The 15,757-nt window shown below is 49.0% G+C and overlaps 1 protein-coding gene across 2 annotated transcripts; it reads left to right on the top strand.

Annotated features, from left to right (window-relative positions):
* The first annotated feature begins 255 nt into the window (after positions 1-255).
* Positions 256-10,553, top strand: CD2 (CD2 molecule). Of its 2 annotated transcripts, none has more exons than XM_084757934.1 (5): positions 256-372; positions 490-789; positions 4,316-4,546; positions 6,346-6,468; positions 10,184-10,553. In XM_084757934.1, exons 1-5 carry the CDS (start codon positions 318-320, stop codon positions 10,492-10,494), a joined length of 1,020 nt encoding a protein of 339 aa, XP_084614060.1. In that variant the 5' UTR covers positions 256-317; the 3' UTR covers positions 10,495-10,553. The 2 variants fall into 2 exon arrangements, with proteins under 2 accessions (XP_084614060.1, XP_084614059.1); XM_084757933.1 differs by having other exon boundaries at positions 487-789.
* The last annotated feature ends 5,204 nt before the right edge of the window (positions 10,554-15,757 follow it).

Below are 15,757 nucleotides of genomic sequence, written 5' to 3'. Positions count from 1 at the left end.
TTCATCTGTTCTTGGCTGGAAGCAAGCAGGGCCTGGGCCAGCCTGCTAGAAACAGAACCCGGACACCTGCCGGACACTGAAGGACAGCAACTGACCTCTCAGCTCCTCTTCTCTTCAGTGAGGTGAACTCGGCAGAGGAGGGCAGCATGTGCTATGGGTCTTTGTCTGAGGGGATGAGGGGGTGTTTTCTTCCCAGCTGTGAACAGCAGGCACGAGAGGCACGTGGTTCAGGTTGCTGGGTGTGGCTTCTGCCAGTCTTACCACAGTCCCAACAGAAAGAAGAACTCAGAATCATCACTGGAGAAACAATTCTAAAGATGATACGTAAAAGGCTAGCTGGCTTGCTTCTGCTTTTCAGCGTTTCCAGCAAAGGTAAGCATGGGTACGAAGCTCCTCTGGAGCTCCCGAGTGAGCGTGCCTGAGAGTCAGAGAGGGAGACTCCTGGTAGTCCCAAGACCTCACAGGAACCATCTTGCTTTTTCACAGCAGCAATCCCTGGAGACAGTGTGATCATCTGGGGTGCCTTGGATCATAGTGTCAACTTGACCATCCCCAAGTTTCAAGTGACTGATAAGATTGATGAAGTCCGATGGAAAAAGGGGAAGAACTTGGTCACACAGTATAAGAAGATGGAACCGCCTATGAAGTCAGAAACGTTTAAGGTATTAACAAACGGAGCCCTCCAAATAAAACAGCTGAAGCACAATGACAGCGGCATCTATAACGTAGTAGTGTACAACACAGATGGGCGTAGTTCGTTGGAAAAAGCATTTGACTTAAGGATTCAAGGTAAGTCTTCATTCCCTGAAGTTTTCCGTGTCGGTACATGTTGGTACATGTAGCAAGTTGGGAGGCAGTGTTTTTTTTTTAACATCACCATCCAACTTTCCTGTGCGGCCCACAATGAAGAGTACAGTGGGTGAGCGTGATCCTCAAGTTCGTGTGCCTCTCATTCTCTCTTTGGGGTGGCTGTGGGGCTGTGTAAGGAACCCCAGGTTAAAGATGGGCGTTGATTAGAAAGAGGACAGGTTAGCAGAGAAAAAGATGACATCTTTGGTGGCTGATAAAGTGAGTCTCGTGTCTGGGAAGCTAAGATCAAGCCACCGTGCTCAGAAGGACTTAGAGGGCAGGGTAAGGCAGGAGATGCTGAGCTGAAGGACCGACAGCTTTTCTTTTCATCTTGTCAACATCACCACAGTAATGGCGGATGATGGGTTAGCTGGTCCTTGAACTATACGCTCACAAGGTGTGGCTTTGTCTTTGCGTGTACTGAGAGGACAGCATAGTCTAGATCAATACGGGGAGTCTAGCTAGAAAGCCCCTACTGTAATCCAAGTGAGCCCAAGCAGGATGGTAAGCGGTCTTAATCCTGGTAGCACAACGGAATATGTGGAACCCAGGCTCCTGGCATGGAGTCCGTGTACCAGTGGGATCTATAGGTTTCCAAGAGCTTCTAGTAAGCAGCAGTCATTGAGAATCGCTGGTCTGAACTAAAAAGTGACTGAGAGACAAGGAAGGATGCAAGCATGTCGGGGGTGGGGGTGGGAAGGAAGTCAAGAAAGTTTTGGTGAGTGAGAAGGAAGAGAAAGAAGCACCGAGTGTCACAGAAGTTGAAAGTTCACGGACAAGTGGGCAACTTGCCGTAACAAGTGAGATGAGAGAACCTGCCCTTTGCTTGCAGAGGAGGCTGCGCATGCCTGCCCACCATAGACTGTTCAGGGAGCACACAAACATTCTGAGCTTCACACAGGAAATGTCACCGGCACAAGGTCACCCCCTCCTCATCCCACCTGTGGTGTCCTTCCTGCCCTGTCCTCAGCACCTGGGCCTACTGTCAGCTCCTCTACGCACGACCCTTTCCAGACCCTAGTCCTGTAACTTTGACTGGAGAGAATGTTCCAGAAGTGGGGTGGGAATGAGAATGGGCACTGAGAAAGGCCAGCGTCGTGGCCGCAGACAGTGAGGCTCTAGGGTCCTGTTGTGATACCGAGCCGGATGGAGCCCTGTGTGGGAGGAATCCTATGCATGCACTCCCACACCGCCACCTTTATTTTGGGATAATAACGGTGACTGGGGCAGAAATCAGAAGCTTGTTAACCTGGTTTGGTTTAGCAATCCTGACAACTTACCATTACCAGCTCTACCCATCTGTAAGGGAACAGGGCTTCGTCAGAAGTGACTTGGCCATGTTCTCACAGTTTGGAGGGAACAAAGTCAGGATCCCAGCCTAGGGCTTCCTTGGCAAGGATTAGGACATTCCCTCCCAAAGGAGCTCGCTGCTGTATAATTCACGTACAGCACAGTTTGCCCTCTTACCATGCACAGCTCAACAGCATTCTGCATAGTCACAGAGTTATGTGGTTATCACCAGGGGCAACATTTTTTTTTACCCCCTTGAAGGAAACGCATACCCCATAGATTAAAAACTGTGGCTTCACTATTGTATGCAAATGCCAGCGTCACATGGTGTCTTGACTCAACTTGTGGTCCTGTCACCGTTATACATTACACAGCATTGGAAAATGGTTCTCCGCACCCTAACCTGATTACTCAGCGCAGATCATGTATCACCTACTTAATGAGTTTAGGATTAGAAGAGGTTAGGATTGGGGGCTTTTTGAAGATTTTAAAATATTTGAATACATATATGTATATATATGTGTATATGTGCTTATATGTATATATATATATGTGTGTGTGTATATGTATATATATATCTTGGAGAGGGGACCCAAATGTAAACAGGACATTCATTTATGTTTATATATATTTCATATCCACTGTTCAAGGTAATTTGATACAACATTTTAAGTAGTATTGTATAGGAAACAAGGTCTCATGGGGTGGGACTTTCCATTTGTCATACTGAATTATGCTCAAAAAGTTCTGGATTTTGGAACATTTCAGAATTTTTTCTATTAGGGGTGCTCACGAAGCCTGGACTATGCAGCGAGGGGTGCCGTGAGTCATTGAAGGTGCGCTGGGGTCCTGAGACCCCACACACATCTCCTCAGTCTCTGAGCGCCTCGTTCCTCTTCCCTTATGAGGCAGCTGGCTGAGGAACTGCCACGATACAATTTCAGAGTTAAAGCCTGAAGGCGGGTTATAAAGTCATGTGATCCAGGCGCTGGGGACATAGTGCAGGGGTAGAGCTTCTGCCTAAACGCCTGAGGCTCTAGATTCAACCCTCAGCACAGTTCCCTGTCCCCAGGTACATGATCCAATTTTAATTAGAAAATATTATATTATGGATTTATGCATAGAAAATATCTGCTAAAGATATGCATCAAAAATGTTAATAACCCCGAGTGGCAGAATTGGCAGGTGATCTCCAACTGTCTTTAGAGCCTTTTTAAATTTGATCAGTATTTCTTGAGATGATTGGATGCTACTGTGAAGAAGGTTTTTCATTCTAGAAAGTCTCTGCAAAGCAACCCCAAGACTACACACCACTCTGTTGGATACAGATGATTTATCACTTCTTTATTCTGACTCTCAGGATGGGAAGGAAACTTGCATTTCTGCATGCTTGTATGCTCGGGCCAAAATGGAGTTAGACTGGGGAGGCCTGTGGGAAAGAGACACTGTGGCCTGAAAACTGAAGAGAGGGGAAATGGGAAAAGTTCACTTGTGCCTTGTTAACGAATAGAGACCACTGAGGAGCTGAGAGTGCTACATAAGCATCAGGCACAATGTCTTATTTTTACTCATATCCTGTGTCTATGAACTTTACCAGAACTAATTTTGTTCAAGACGTTATATGTCAATTCAGTAAAGTTATTTTCAGAAGACTTTCAATGTAATGTAGCCTAGTTGGTAGAATGCAGAGAAACCTGGGTTTGACTTTCAGCACCACATAAAACCTGGCATGCCAGCAAACGTCTCTAACCCCAGCCCTTGGGAGGTGGAGGTAGGAGGAGGATCAGAAGTTGAGGGGTAACCTCAGCTACAGAGTGCATTTGAGACCAGCCTGAGCTCTGCTGAGATGCCATCTCCAAAACAACAACAACAAAAGCCCCCCACCAAAACAAAACACCTACAACATTTGAACTTCTTTGGTGCCAAACCAATTAAATTTTAATAGGCATATTTATTAAGATTAAAAACATCAGTCACTCTACATGGGAGCATCATAGTCCCATAACCGCAGCTCTCCGGAGGCAGAGGCAGAAGGAGGAAGACCTCTAAGCAAGACTGGTCTACAGAGTGAGATCCTGTCCTTCTTTTTTTCTTTTCTTTTCTTTCTTTCTTTCTTTTTTTTTTTTTTTTTTATGAGTCCAAACATTACCTGATAGAAGTTGGATCTTTCTTTTAGAGAAGGTCTCAAAGCCAATGATCTACTGGGACTGCATCAATAGAACCCTGACATGTAACGTCTCAAACGGAACAGACCTTGACCTAAAGCTGGAGCGAGGAGGGAAACTTCTCAAGAGCCTCCATAAGAAAGCCATAAGTCACAAGTGGACCAGCCTGAACTTACCATTCACGTGCCGGGCGGAAAACATGGTTAGCAAGGAATCGGTGACAGAAACCGTCAGCTGTCCAGGTGCGAAGGGGACCCCCAGGCTCCAACCCCGCATCACAGAGGCACGAGGGGTAGAGCTGCCCTTGACACCAGACTTTGTCAGTGAACCAACACAAAGCAGCCCCATATATTGATCCTAAACACTATTGATCGTTTATTTGAAATTCAAATTTAACTGGCTGTCTTGTATTTTACCTGGCAGCCTCGTGCTTCATATTTATTGTAACTAGATTCCCTCCAGAACAAAAATACGTGTTTATTAAGGAGAGAGGGCCTTGGAAGGAGAGAGTACAAGGTCTGGGAGTCGGGGATCATGCAGGTTCCTTAATCAGTGATTCAGAGCAGAAGTTGAGGCTGGCTCAGAGAACGGCCATCAAAGAAAAAGACCCCAAAGACCCCAAAGACCCCAAAGGGGATGGGAGTATTCCTCCCATCCTAAAGTGAGTGGGAACTTAAACTCTGAGGAGGAGGAGGAGGAGGAGGAGGAGGCAGACTGGCCCTGAAGTAGTGCTCCCTCGCACACATAGGTGCAGTGTCACATGAGGAAGCATGGCGGGGGGGGGGGGGGTAGTTGCAATGAGGCACTACAAGGACCTATGACAAAACTACAGCTACTGATGGCCTCACGAGGAGCACCTAGGTACCCAGGGCACTTGTACTGGATAAACTTGAGACCAGCTTGTGGAAGGTATGCCTGCCTCGCAAGGGCGTCTGGGGAAGGCTGGAGGCCCTGCCTAAGGACTCACAGGGAGGACCTTGGGCAGGGTGCCTTGTCCGTCTTGCTCACACCTGGGAACTGACAGTGATACCCCAGGCGGCCCTTGACAAGCCAACAGGGCCTTGAAGGTCCCTGAATCCATCCTTGAAGCAGCTTCAGGGTGGCTGAGGGATACCCCTACGTAGGCAGTGTGCCCAGAGAGGGTCTCAGATGACACGCAAGGACGGGGTGAGGGGAAGACTGAGAGAAAGGAGGTGCATTGCACTGACAACGTGGCTTGAAGCTCTGCCCTGCTTGCTGGAGGCCATCCGTGGTCAGCTCCCATTCGCTCTCCCCAAAGTCCTCTGACCCCGCTTCTCTGACTGCTCCCTCTAACTGCTATGACTCCCAAAGGGCACAGTGTTTATCCCCAGCACCTGGGAAACAGCTCTCAGAAACACCAGTGCAAAGAGCAGAGCAAGAGCGACAGCTCATATCTGGGCGTTGTTTTACAGTTTACAAAAGCACTTTTCCATCCATTATCTGATCTGACTGCTGACAGTTACTCTGTGATGTAAGTTGCATTGTTTCCAATTTACGAAGGAGGAAACAGACTCAGAGAGGTGGAGCATCTTAACCAAAGGTCACACAGCTCTTACCTGGAAGAGCTAAACTAAGCCCTTAACAACCTTGCCGCTTAACACCCGTGCCACTGTTTTCTCCTGTTATTTTTCACGGTTCTGGCCGGTGAGGGAATCGGAACCACGGATGCCACTGCCAACCACTGAGTTTCTAGGCTGCTTCCTGTGCCCAGGAGGAGTCTGGGAGGGAGAACAGCTGCACACTGAGGTTGGGGCATGCTTGACTTGGGGAAAGGTTTCAGGAGGCAACTCGCCCACCCTTTCTAGAACTTGGATGTGCCTCTCCTCGGTGGGGGGATGGGGTGAGGTGGACAGGCCCATTTCCTTAGCCCTTGCGGAGCAGTTTAGTTCTCCAGGTCCCGGAAGTTCAAGCTCAGCGAGGTGGAAAACCCCATGGAACTCTTTCATCTGTTTGATGTAGAGGCCGGGGCTGGGCCACTCCGCCCGAGACCCTCTGCCTCAGCCATCTTTTCTTCTGACAGGGAAAACTCTGTCCTTCTATCTCACGGTGGGAGCCTGCGCAGGAGGCCTTCTCTTGGTGGCCCTCGGCGCTCTGCTTATCTTCTGTATCTGCAAGAGGAAGAAACAGAACAGGAGGAGAAGAGGTAAGCAGCCCCCACGTCTTTATCACCGTAGGCCGCATCAGAATCCCCATGGGAGCCGGGCGTGGTGGCGCACGCCTTTAATCCCAGCACTCAGGAGGCAGAGGCAGGTAGATCGCTGTGAGTTCGAGGCCAGCCTGGACTACAAAGCGAGTCTAGAACACCCGAGACTACACAGAGAAACCCTGTCTCAAAAAACAAAACAAAACAAAGAAACAAACAAACAAAAAACAAAACAAAACAGAATCCCCACGGGAACATCTTCCCTTGAGTCTGTGAAGGGAAAAAAGAGGTGAGAGTCAGAACAGCAGGGTTGGAACCAGAGGCTCTAGGTGGCTCTCTTGTGTACTCAGGTTGATGGCTGAAGGACCACTCTCAGGGATAATAACCAAGGACCTTTGGGAAGCTGCAGACAGGCTGTATACCTCCCCCAGAATCCACCACGGGGAAGCTGCCTTGGTGAAAGGCTAGCGTGGTGATCCCTGGACAGTCCACACACTTCCATAACGGTAGAAAGACCCACACCCTAATCCTGTGTCTATGAACAAATATCTTGGCTTCAGAAGGCTCAAAGGTGTGTGCAGGGCCAAGACCCTAGGAATATAGATAAAACTATCTCTGGCCAGGAGGCCCTCCAGGGCTGGGTCGGTGTACAGTACTAGCTCAGTGTGTATGAAGCTCTGAATGTGATTCCCAATGCTGCAAGGAAATAGAAAGAAAAAAAAGGGGGGGGGAGAGGTGATGGTCCTTCCTTTCCTGATTGGCTGCTCAGGAGGGGGATGCTTACAGGCTGGGAGTATGGTCTCCTTAATGCGGACTGGCCCTGCAGCCTAAAATAGCAGGAACTGGTTACCCTGATGCTAAGCAGGGAGTTGACCACCCAAGGGTCAATATGTGAGGGACCATGTCCAGATGTCACTGCAGATGCTGGGGTAAGAGCAGGCAGGCTTTGGATGGACATGTCCCCGGGGTCTCAGAAATCTCAGACTCACACAGGGCTGGGTTTCCTCTCTGCAGGTTTCTACCTAGAATAGGCCTAGTGATGTTCAAAATACTGACTCCCACAGTGTCACAGTGAGTGTCACAGTTCCAGAGCGATGACACCTGGGTCTGTGCCCTCTAGGTTTGGCTTCCGTCTTCACACCTCATTTCTCAGTGTTGCTGTAGTCTTCCCTTCAGGCCAACACCCTCATCTGTCATCTCACGCGCCACTTCCCCAGCCTGGGGCCGGGTACATACACACATCCATGTCTCTCCACCCAGTACAGCTTGGTGGCTTGCAGAGCCCTGGACACCGGCTCTCTTGTCTCTGTGCCCTGCTCACACTGTCTCCACCCCTCCCTACAAGGCCCACTCTCTCACTGCCCAAGGGCGGACCTCAAGTGTCACCCAAGACAAGGCAACCTCTGCCACCACCAGACTGGCAAGAGCAATGTGACAATAGTTCACATGGATAAAGTACCTTGTTCCAGGAGCTAAGTTCAGTATTTTTGATGTACCAACGTGTCCCTCTCTGTGACCAGAAAGGTAGACATTTGCACAGATGAAGAGGCACATTTGCTCACCACCTCAGACCCACAGACTGTGGGCTGGCACATGACTAGGATTTTAAGGAAGTCTCATCTTCTTCTTACACAACCCCTGTTTAAATCTGATACCCATGGGTCTGGTTTTCCTCACCCTCATTTATGACCTGAGCTGAGTCACCAGGACACAGTCTTAAAAGAAAGAAGAAGAGCATGGAAGGCCCCTGGAGCAGATGTTTAGGTGGGGGTGAACCTTGTACTGAGGCCGTACGGTCCTGTTCCTAACAGGTGGGTGACATAGATAGATGGTACCAAATGTACAGAGCCAGCTTGCTGCCCAGCTCAGTGTGAGGGCTCAGCATCTCAGCCTCTCACACCTCTCACACCTCTCACCCTCCCACTTCTCATGTGGTTCTTTGCATCATCTGGTGGTCCCCTCACCTTGGTGGAGGCTCTGTCACTTACTGAGGACAGCGTTGGTGGCTGAGGTATTAGGCAGCTTAGCAATGGGCCTAACAGAGAGAGAGCATGCAGAGAAGTCACAGGAAGAACAAAATGTCACCAAGCAGAAGAGCCAGCGGAGAGCCACTGGAGCTTGCCACCATGGATGAAGGACCGCTTCTGGGTCTATGTGTGGGACCCAGGATCAGAGTCAAAGTCTCACCTACAGCCTCCCAAACATGACCACTTTGGAGTGTCTTTTTATGTTTGTGCTCAGAGGCTGCGAGTCACTCTGGTGTCAAAACCACATTGTTTGACTTTGATCCTTGTCACTCACAGCGTGTTTACAGTAGCCAGTGTGTCACCTTGGGTCAATACGGGTACCACAGGTAATGCTGAGACATACTCCTGAAGTCATATGTCTCTATAGGATGTAAACAATTGTTCGTTTACCCCTGAGGAGAGGCTCCCCCGGCCTCCTTGAGGATGGCCATGGGCACAGGGACTAGAGCTAAGAATGTGGCCTAAAAGAGCCCAGCGGTGCCCTCCAAGCCTTTGGCAGCTGAGTGATCCCACAGATTTCCTGTGTGGTTTAGAAACAGTGTAAGAAGTTCTACGCAGTCTCAGGCTTGTCTTCCTGGACAGGCGCCACACAAAATAGAAACTCCCCAAAAGGAGCCATCTTTCCCCCTAAAGTCCAAGAGGGATGGGCCTTCCTTGCTTATGAACTTCAGAGGAGCTAGTCCATTTCTGAGGGCTAGCATGCCCTTTGGAGGGTCCTCCAATTTCCTTTCGGAATGTGGCTTGTATGACAATCAAACTGAGCAAAAGGCAGACGGACTCTAGAAATCCCAAGCAAGAACTATAGCCACTTATGTCCTCCATGGCCACTCAGCCCTGGGGTACACTGGGCTCCAACCATGGGGCTTGTTGCTTAGCAATCCTACTCACGATCTGTGGGCAGCATCCAGCTAGAACTCCCAGATCGAGTACTCACTCTACACTTTGGAGCCTTAGGAGCAAAGCTCTCCATCCGGGTGTCTTCTTCCATCATAGTTTTGGGTCCTAAAGAGGTTTGTGGTCCCACTCTATCTGTGGCCAACATTTCTCTCTCCTCCCAAACACCCAGAACTTGCAGAGGGTGGGAGTAACTTCCTTTTCCTCCTCACATCTCCTGAAGAGGCTGGTTTGATGCTTATCACATGAGACGTGTTCAGTGTTTGCACTGTGGGGCCGGGGAGGCAGCTCGTTCCGTGAAGTGCTTATTTTGCAAGCATGAGGACCGAAGTCGAATCCTCAGAGCCCGCATGAAAAAAGGCAAGGTGGTGCCTGTAATCCCAGAGCAGAGGCAGGTGGAACCCTGGGAGCTCTCTGGCTAGCCAGCCTAGCCTCCTTGATAAGTTTCAGGCTTGGGGTGTGGAGGGAAGAAAGGGGGTGCGGGGGAGCAGGCTCTCAAAAAGAAGAAAGGTTGACAGTGCCTGAGGAATGCTATTAGAGGTTATCCCTTGGCACACACATGCATGCTTACCTTAATACACATGTATACACACACACACACACACACACGCACGCACACACGCACACATGCACACACGCACACACACGCACACACACACACACACACACGCACACGCACACACACACACACGCACACATGCACACGCGCACACACGCACATTTGCACTCCTGTGTTACATTGTTCAGTATTGCCAGAACGAGTTCTCATGAAGTCTTGCCTCCTTCTCTTGTAGATGAGGAGCTGGAGATAAAAGCCCCCAGAGTAAGCACCGTGGAAAGGGGCCCGAAGCCACATGCCACCCCAGCGGCTGCATCTCAGCATCCAGCAGCTTCCCAAGCGCCTCCTCCACCTGGCCATAATCTCCAGACACCTAGTCATCGTCCCTTGCCTCCGAGCCACCGCCCCCGGGAGCACCAGCAGAAGAGGAGACCTCCTCCATCAGGCACACAGGTTCACCAACAGAAAGGCCCTCCCTTGCCCAGACCCCGAGTTCAGCCAAAACCTCCTCGTGAGAGTGGGGAAGATGCTACACCCACCCCCTAATTAAAAGGGCAGAAGCTGTCATTCCCAATAAAGAGCCACATGTATTTCTCTTCTCCCAATGCACATGCTCACTTTTCCATTGAGTGTTTTATACAAGCAGGACCCAAATGCCTCCCAAGGCTGGCAGGGTACAGTCAAAGTGGTACCGTCTCACTCAGCCATGTAGCCAGGCAGCCATGTGGTCTAGCCTCTGGGACCTGCGGCCTCTTCTTAGATCTGTCACATCAGAAACAGAGAGACAAAGCCGTGTGGATGTGAGGATGTTGGGGGAGCCGCAGAAAGGCCTCCCTTTCCTCTCAGGCCCTGTGCCCGTGTGAGTTACCACACAGCCACCAGCTCATGTCCAGCAGGCAGCCTACCTGGACAGAGGCTCTTGAGCTCCTCGGGTGCCCCGATGGACACTGGCCAGTTCCCTTGAGCAGGGATAAAATAAAGAAATTTGATATGCAACAGTGCCTGCTTGTTTTAGAAAAAAAAAAGATCAGGGTCTGGGAGTGGAAGCCACAGGATGGGAAACAGGTTGGAGTGGGGTGGCAGTCACATCAAATCTGGTCCACTCGGGTCACTGGAGGCACACGAATGCCCACCTGAGTGACTAGAACTGATATCTATGTGTCAGCTGCAAGGGACAGCGGGCGGGGGTGGGGGTGGGGGTGGGGGCCCGGTATCCTGTGTACACAGAAGCCTCTATGCACACATTCAATGACAGGTGCCCATGGAGTCTCACTTCCTTGACCATTCAAACGGGATCACGATGGTCTGTGGCCTTATCAGTGAAAAGAAGGGCTTGACAGATACTGGCGACACCAGGATCCAATCAGGCAACATGCCTAAGGGCAAGCTAAGAGGGCCCTGGGCCCATTCCTAAGTGCTGCAGGCAACCCTCGTGAACAAGGCAGAGCAGTCCCTCACTAGCCGTTATGGCGGATGCACCTTTGGAGAAGTGGGGGTGGAGGGGAGTGTTCAGTTAAAACTGGGAACTGCTCCCCCAGGGGCACCTGCTTTGCAGCACAGGTGGCACGCTGGTGGCCCAGTCTGCCCCTTTCTCCTTGTCTTCTTAGGCTTGGTAAGCCTGGGTAAGCTCTGGCAGGAAGCTCTGAGGGTAAACCACAAAGACTGAGTATACTAAGGACTTCCTGTGAGGGCTTGGCTGAGTTTTCCTTTCAATCTGGGTGTCTATTGTTTAGAACCCAGTAAATGACCAAGGAAAAGACAAATCAAGTCCCATGGTTTCCTCCACCCCCTCTGTTTTTGTTTTGTTTTGTTTTGTTTTTGAGACATGGGGGGGTCTCTGTGTATCTTGGCTGTCCTAGAACTCTGCAGACCAGGGTGGCCTCAAACTCACAGAGATCTGCTGCCTTTGCCTCTCAAGTGCTGGGGTTAAAGCTGTGCGCCTCGACCATCGCCCATCCATGCCCCACGCCCTTCTAACGTCAAACATTAGTTCCAGTTACAAAACAGCGATCACAGGATCTACCCTAGAGGAGAGAGGACGTCTAATCTGAGGCTTTCTCCTTCATCATCTCCATCCCATGTGATGAGTTCTCAGTCCGTTGACCATCCTGATACACTAGCTTCTATCTCTATCCTTTCAGAAAACCTTGCTTCTTTTCCACTCCCTGCACCCGCCTTTCTTCTGCTGTCCTGTAGTATTATGTATGGCACAGGACACATCTACCGTGAACCTGTTTGGTCCTTTATGCCCATTTGTTTATTCATTGGATAGTCAGTGAACTCTGCCGTAAATTTGTTCTAGAATCTGTGTGAGACAGTAGACGCACAGGTGAGTGATGACATCTGTGTATCCAGGCAGCTCAAGAGGCAGGGTGGACAGTGGACCAATGACAACACAAGTGGAACATGTGGCAGCAAATACAGGTCAGAGGCAAGCAATAAATACAAAAGACGTACATAAGTCATCGTAAAGAGAGAGTGGGAAAAACAATATGAAGAGCTAGAGAAACCAGATTAAGGCCGGTAGCTGGTGCCGGAGCAATAGCTGAGAGCTTACAGCTGAGAGCATGAGGCAGGTGGAGCTAACTGGGAACAGAGCAGGCTCTTTGAGACCACAAAGCTACACACCTTTTAGTTACACACCTTCAACAAGGACACACCTCCTAATCCTTCCCAAACAGTTCTGCCAAGTAAGATCAAGCTTTTGAACATATTAGCCCGTGGGGCCCACTTTCATTCAAGTACCAAATGAGGCAAAGAAAGAGACAATGCAAATGGTCTTACAGAATTAAATCCTGACTGTTCATAGGAATTCGGGCCATCATTAGGAATGGGAAGTACCATGTCTCTCCTGGGAGATAGATGATGCTACAGTGGAAGATGAGTTAAAGGAGCAGTTAGGGTCAGACACAGTGGCACACCACTGGAATCCCAGTACTCAGGAGGTGGAGGCAGGAGAATCATAAGTTCAAGACCCTGCTCTGCATATGAGACCAAACTGGGTGGGTAGGAAGAGAGGGAGAGGCAGAGGGAGTTACACCCCTGATTTGGTGCTCTACAAGGTAAGAATCAATTGCTTCCAGTAGAAGCCTGCATGTTTTCTCTTCAGGATGGTAAAACACATAGTCCCTGGGTTGGAGGATGCAGGAAATAGGTGACAACAGGCTATGGCATTAAATGCAAGAGGTCAGATAAAAGTTTTCTACTGCAAAAGTTGGGACCCAGGTGGTAGAGATCAGGGCGAATGGTCATGATAAAGTTTCAGGCAGATTATTGAAAGCTGACCCACCAGCATCAGGGTTTTATTGGCTGCAAAGAGAAGACCCAATGTCATCAACACCCATGCTTTCCTAGTGAAACCACCAGCTCTGTGGGTTCAGACGTTGTCCTAGGGAATTCTAAAGACAACGGTCAAACAAGACAAGCGTATCCAAAATAGAAGCGCTAAGCATTTCAGAAGAAAGGGCAGAGCAGGTTTATTGGCCATGAGGCAATTCGAGTAGAAGGACACGCTTTCCACAGTCAAAGGTCTCTAAAGCCGTGTGGTTTCGGGTTCCTCATGCCTGAGGCTAGGAGTCTCCATTGCATTCTAACAACTAGCATACCGAATGAACTGAAAACTCAGCCAACTGTGATAGCAGACTCCTGCAATCTCCGCCCCAGGAAGGCTAGCACAGGAAGTTCCTGGCCAACCCATGTTGCTTAGTGAGACTCCGTCTCAACAAATAAGCAACACATGAATACACAAATGATTTTTTTTTTTGTGAATTAAAAGAAATAATAGGAAAAGGAAATCTAGTCATTCTTCCAAGAGATGGTGTCACCAAGAAAGCAGGTGCATCTGAGTCAGAGATGCTGAGCCCTGGGCTTCACCACAGGAAAGCCCTGAACCCAGGCACAGCTCCAGGGGTATCACTCAAGGTTGGGGGCGGGGGGCTCAAACTTCTGAGAAGTTTACCTCCATGAGTTCGATGACCAGAATCTCAGAGATATTTAAGGGGGAAAAAAAACCCTCAAACTTCTTGCAGGAGGAGAGAAAACACAGTCATTCTGAAAATCAGAATACTATGTTTTTCAAAGCAAGATCTTTTCTTGTGAAACTAGCAAGATGCCACTCTGCTGGGATTTGCTCATAGTGTAACTGATCTGAACAAAAGGAAACACCTGATTTCAGCCCACACCGATTATCTGTCCACCCAAAAGGGGTAAGAGAATGAGAAACAGAGGTGAGATTCCCATCCGGAGGAGGGAGCTCATTGAGAGACCAGTGCCGCTGGGATCTCTCCAGAACACATCCTCTCCTCACACGTTCTACCACTGCCTGACTACAAGTCTATTTGCAGCCGTTCCGTGCGTACCGCGCAAGGCTTACCAAGGAAACATCACAACGGCTAGCTACATGGCTCAGGAAGTGGCAGCACTGGCCACGCAAGCTTGACGGCCTGGGTTCGAGTCCAAGAAGCCATGGAAGAAGATGAAAATCAATTCCTGAAGGCCAGTCTCTGACCTCCACATGTGAACTATAAGTAGCATGCATGTGTCTGCGCGCGCACGCACACACACACACACACACACACACACACTTAAAAAAAAGAAAACATAGCTGGGCGTGGTGGCACACGCCTATAATCCCAGCACTCGGGAGGCAGAGGCAGGTGGATTGCTGTGAGTTCGAGGCCAGCCTGGTCTACAAAGCTGATCCAGGACAGCCAAGGCTACACAGAGAAACCCTGTCTCGGGAAAAAAAAAAGAAAAAAAGAAAGAAAGAAAACACTATAAGACATGCTAATAGAAAAAAAGCAAAACAAAGCACCAGCTTTAGTCCATAGTGGTCAGAGTCAGATAGGATGCAGGGTGCTATTTCAATTTTCTTTTATCTGTTGAGACTTGCTTTGTGTCCTAACCCGAGGTCAGTTTGGGAGAACTTTCCACGAGCCGCTGAGAAGAAACTATGCTCTTCTGGGTTAGGGTAAGTTCTATAGACACGTGAGGTCCATTTGATTTATGACGTCATTTAACTAGAATTTCTGTTTAGTTTTTGTCAGGATAACCTGTCTATTAGTGAGAGTGGGGCACTAAAGTCACGCACTACCACTGTTTGTGGGGCGCTATGTGATTTTAGCTGTAGTAGTGTTTCTTTTTACGATCTTGGGTGCCCTTGTGTTTGGCGCATGAATGTTTAGATTGCAGTGGCCTCTTTGTGGGTTTTCCCTTTGATGAGTATGTAGTATTCTCCACCCTCTCTTCTGACTGGCTTGGTTTGAAGTCTTCTTTGTTAGATGTTAACATGGCTACACCTGCTTGCTTTTTGAGTCTATTTACTTGAAATATCTTTTTTCATCCCGAAGTGATGTTTATCCTTAATGGGATAAATGTTTTAGTTTTGTTTGTTTGATTGGTTGGTTGGTTGGTTTTTCAAGGCAGGGTTTCTCTGTGTAGCCTTGGCTGTCTGAGACTTGCTTTGTAGACCAGGCTGGCCTACAACTCACAAAGATCCACCTGCCTCTGCCTTCCTGAGTCCGGGGATTACAGGTGTGCGCTACCAAGCCCAGTTGTGTATCCTTCATGTTAAAATGTGTTTCTTGAGTGCATCGGGAAGACGGATCTTGTTTTCTAATACCATCTGTGGCTATGTGTCTTTTTATTGGCAAACTGAGACCTTTAGTATTGAGAGTTATCAATGAGAAGTGTTTATTGATTGCTGCTATTTCATTGTTATGGTGTGTCCCCGCCCCCTCAACTGGTTTACTGTTCTGGCATTATTTTGTTGTTACTGTTTGTTTGTTTGTTTTTGTTTTTCAAGACAAGG

Source organism: Acomys minous (genome assembly GCF_964271855.1).
Source record: "Acomys minous genome assembly, chromosome: 14".
NCBI lineage: Eukaryota > Metazoa > Chordata > Mammalia > Rodentia > Muridae > Acomys > Acomys minous.
The sequence above is the reverse complement of the archived record's forward strand: the minus strand, read 5'-3'. Positions and strand labels throughout refer to the sequence as shown.

Coding starts and splice junctions, on each gene's coding strand:
- CD2 (XM_084757933.1), top strand. CDS start 318: ATGATACGTAAAAGGCTAGCTGGCTTGCTTCTGCTTTTCAGCGTTTCC. Junction 373..486: donor TTTCAGCGTTTCCAGCAAAG/GTAAGCATGGGT, acceptor GCTTTTTCACAG/CAGCAATCCCTGGAGACAGT. Junction 790..4,315: donor ATTTGACTTAAGGATTCAAG/GTAAGTCTTCAT, acceptor TCTTTCTTTTAG/AGAAGGTCTCAAAGCCAATG.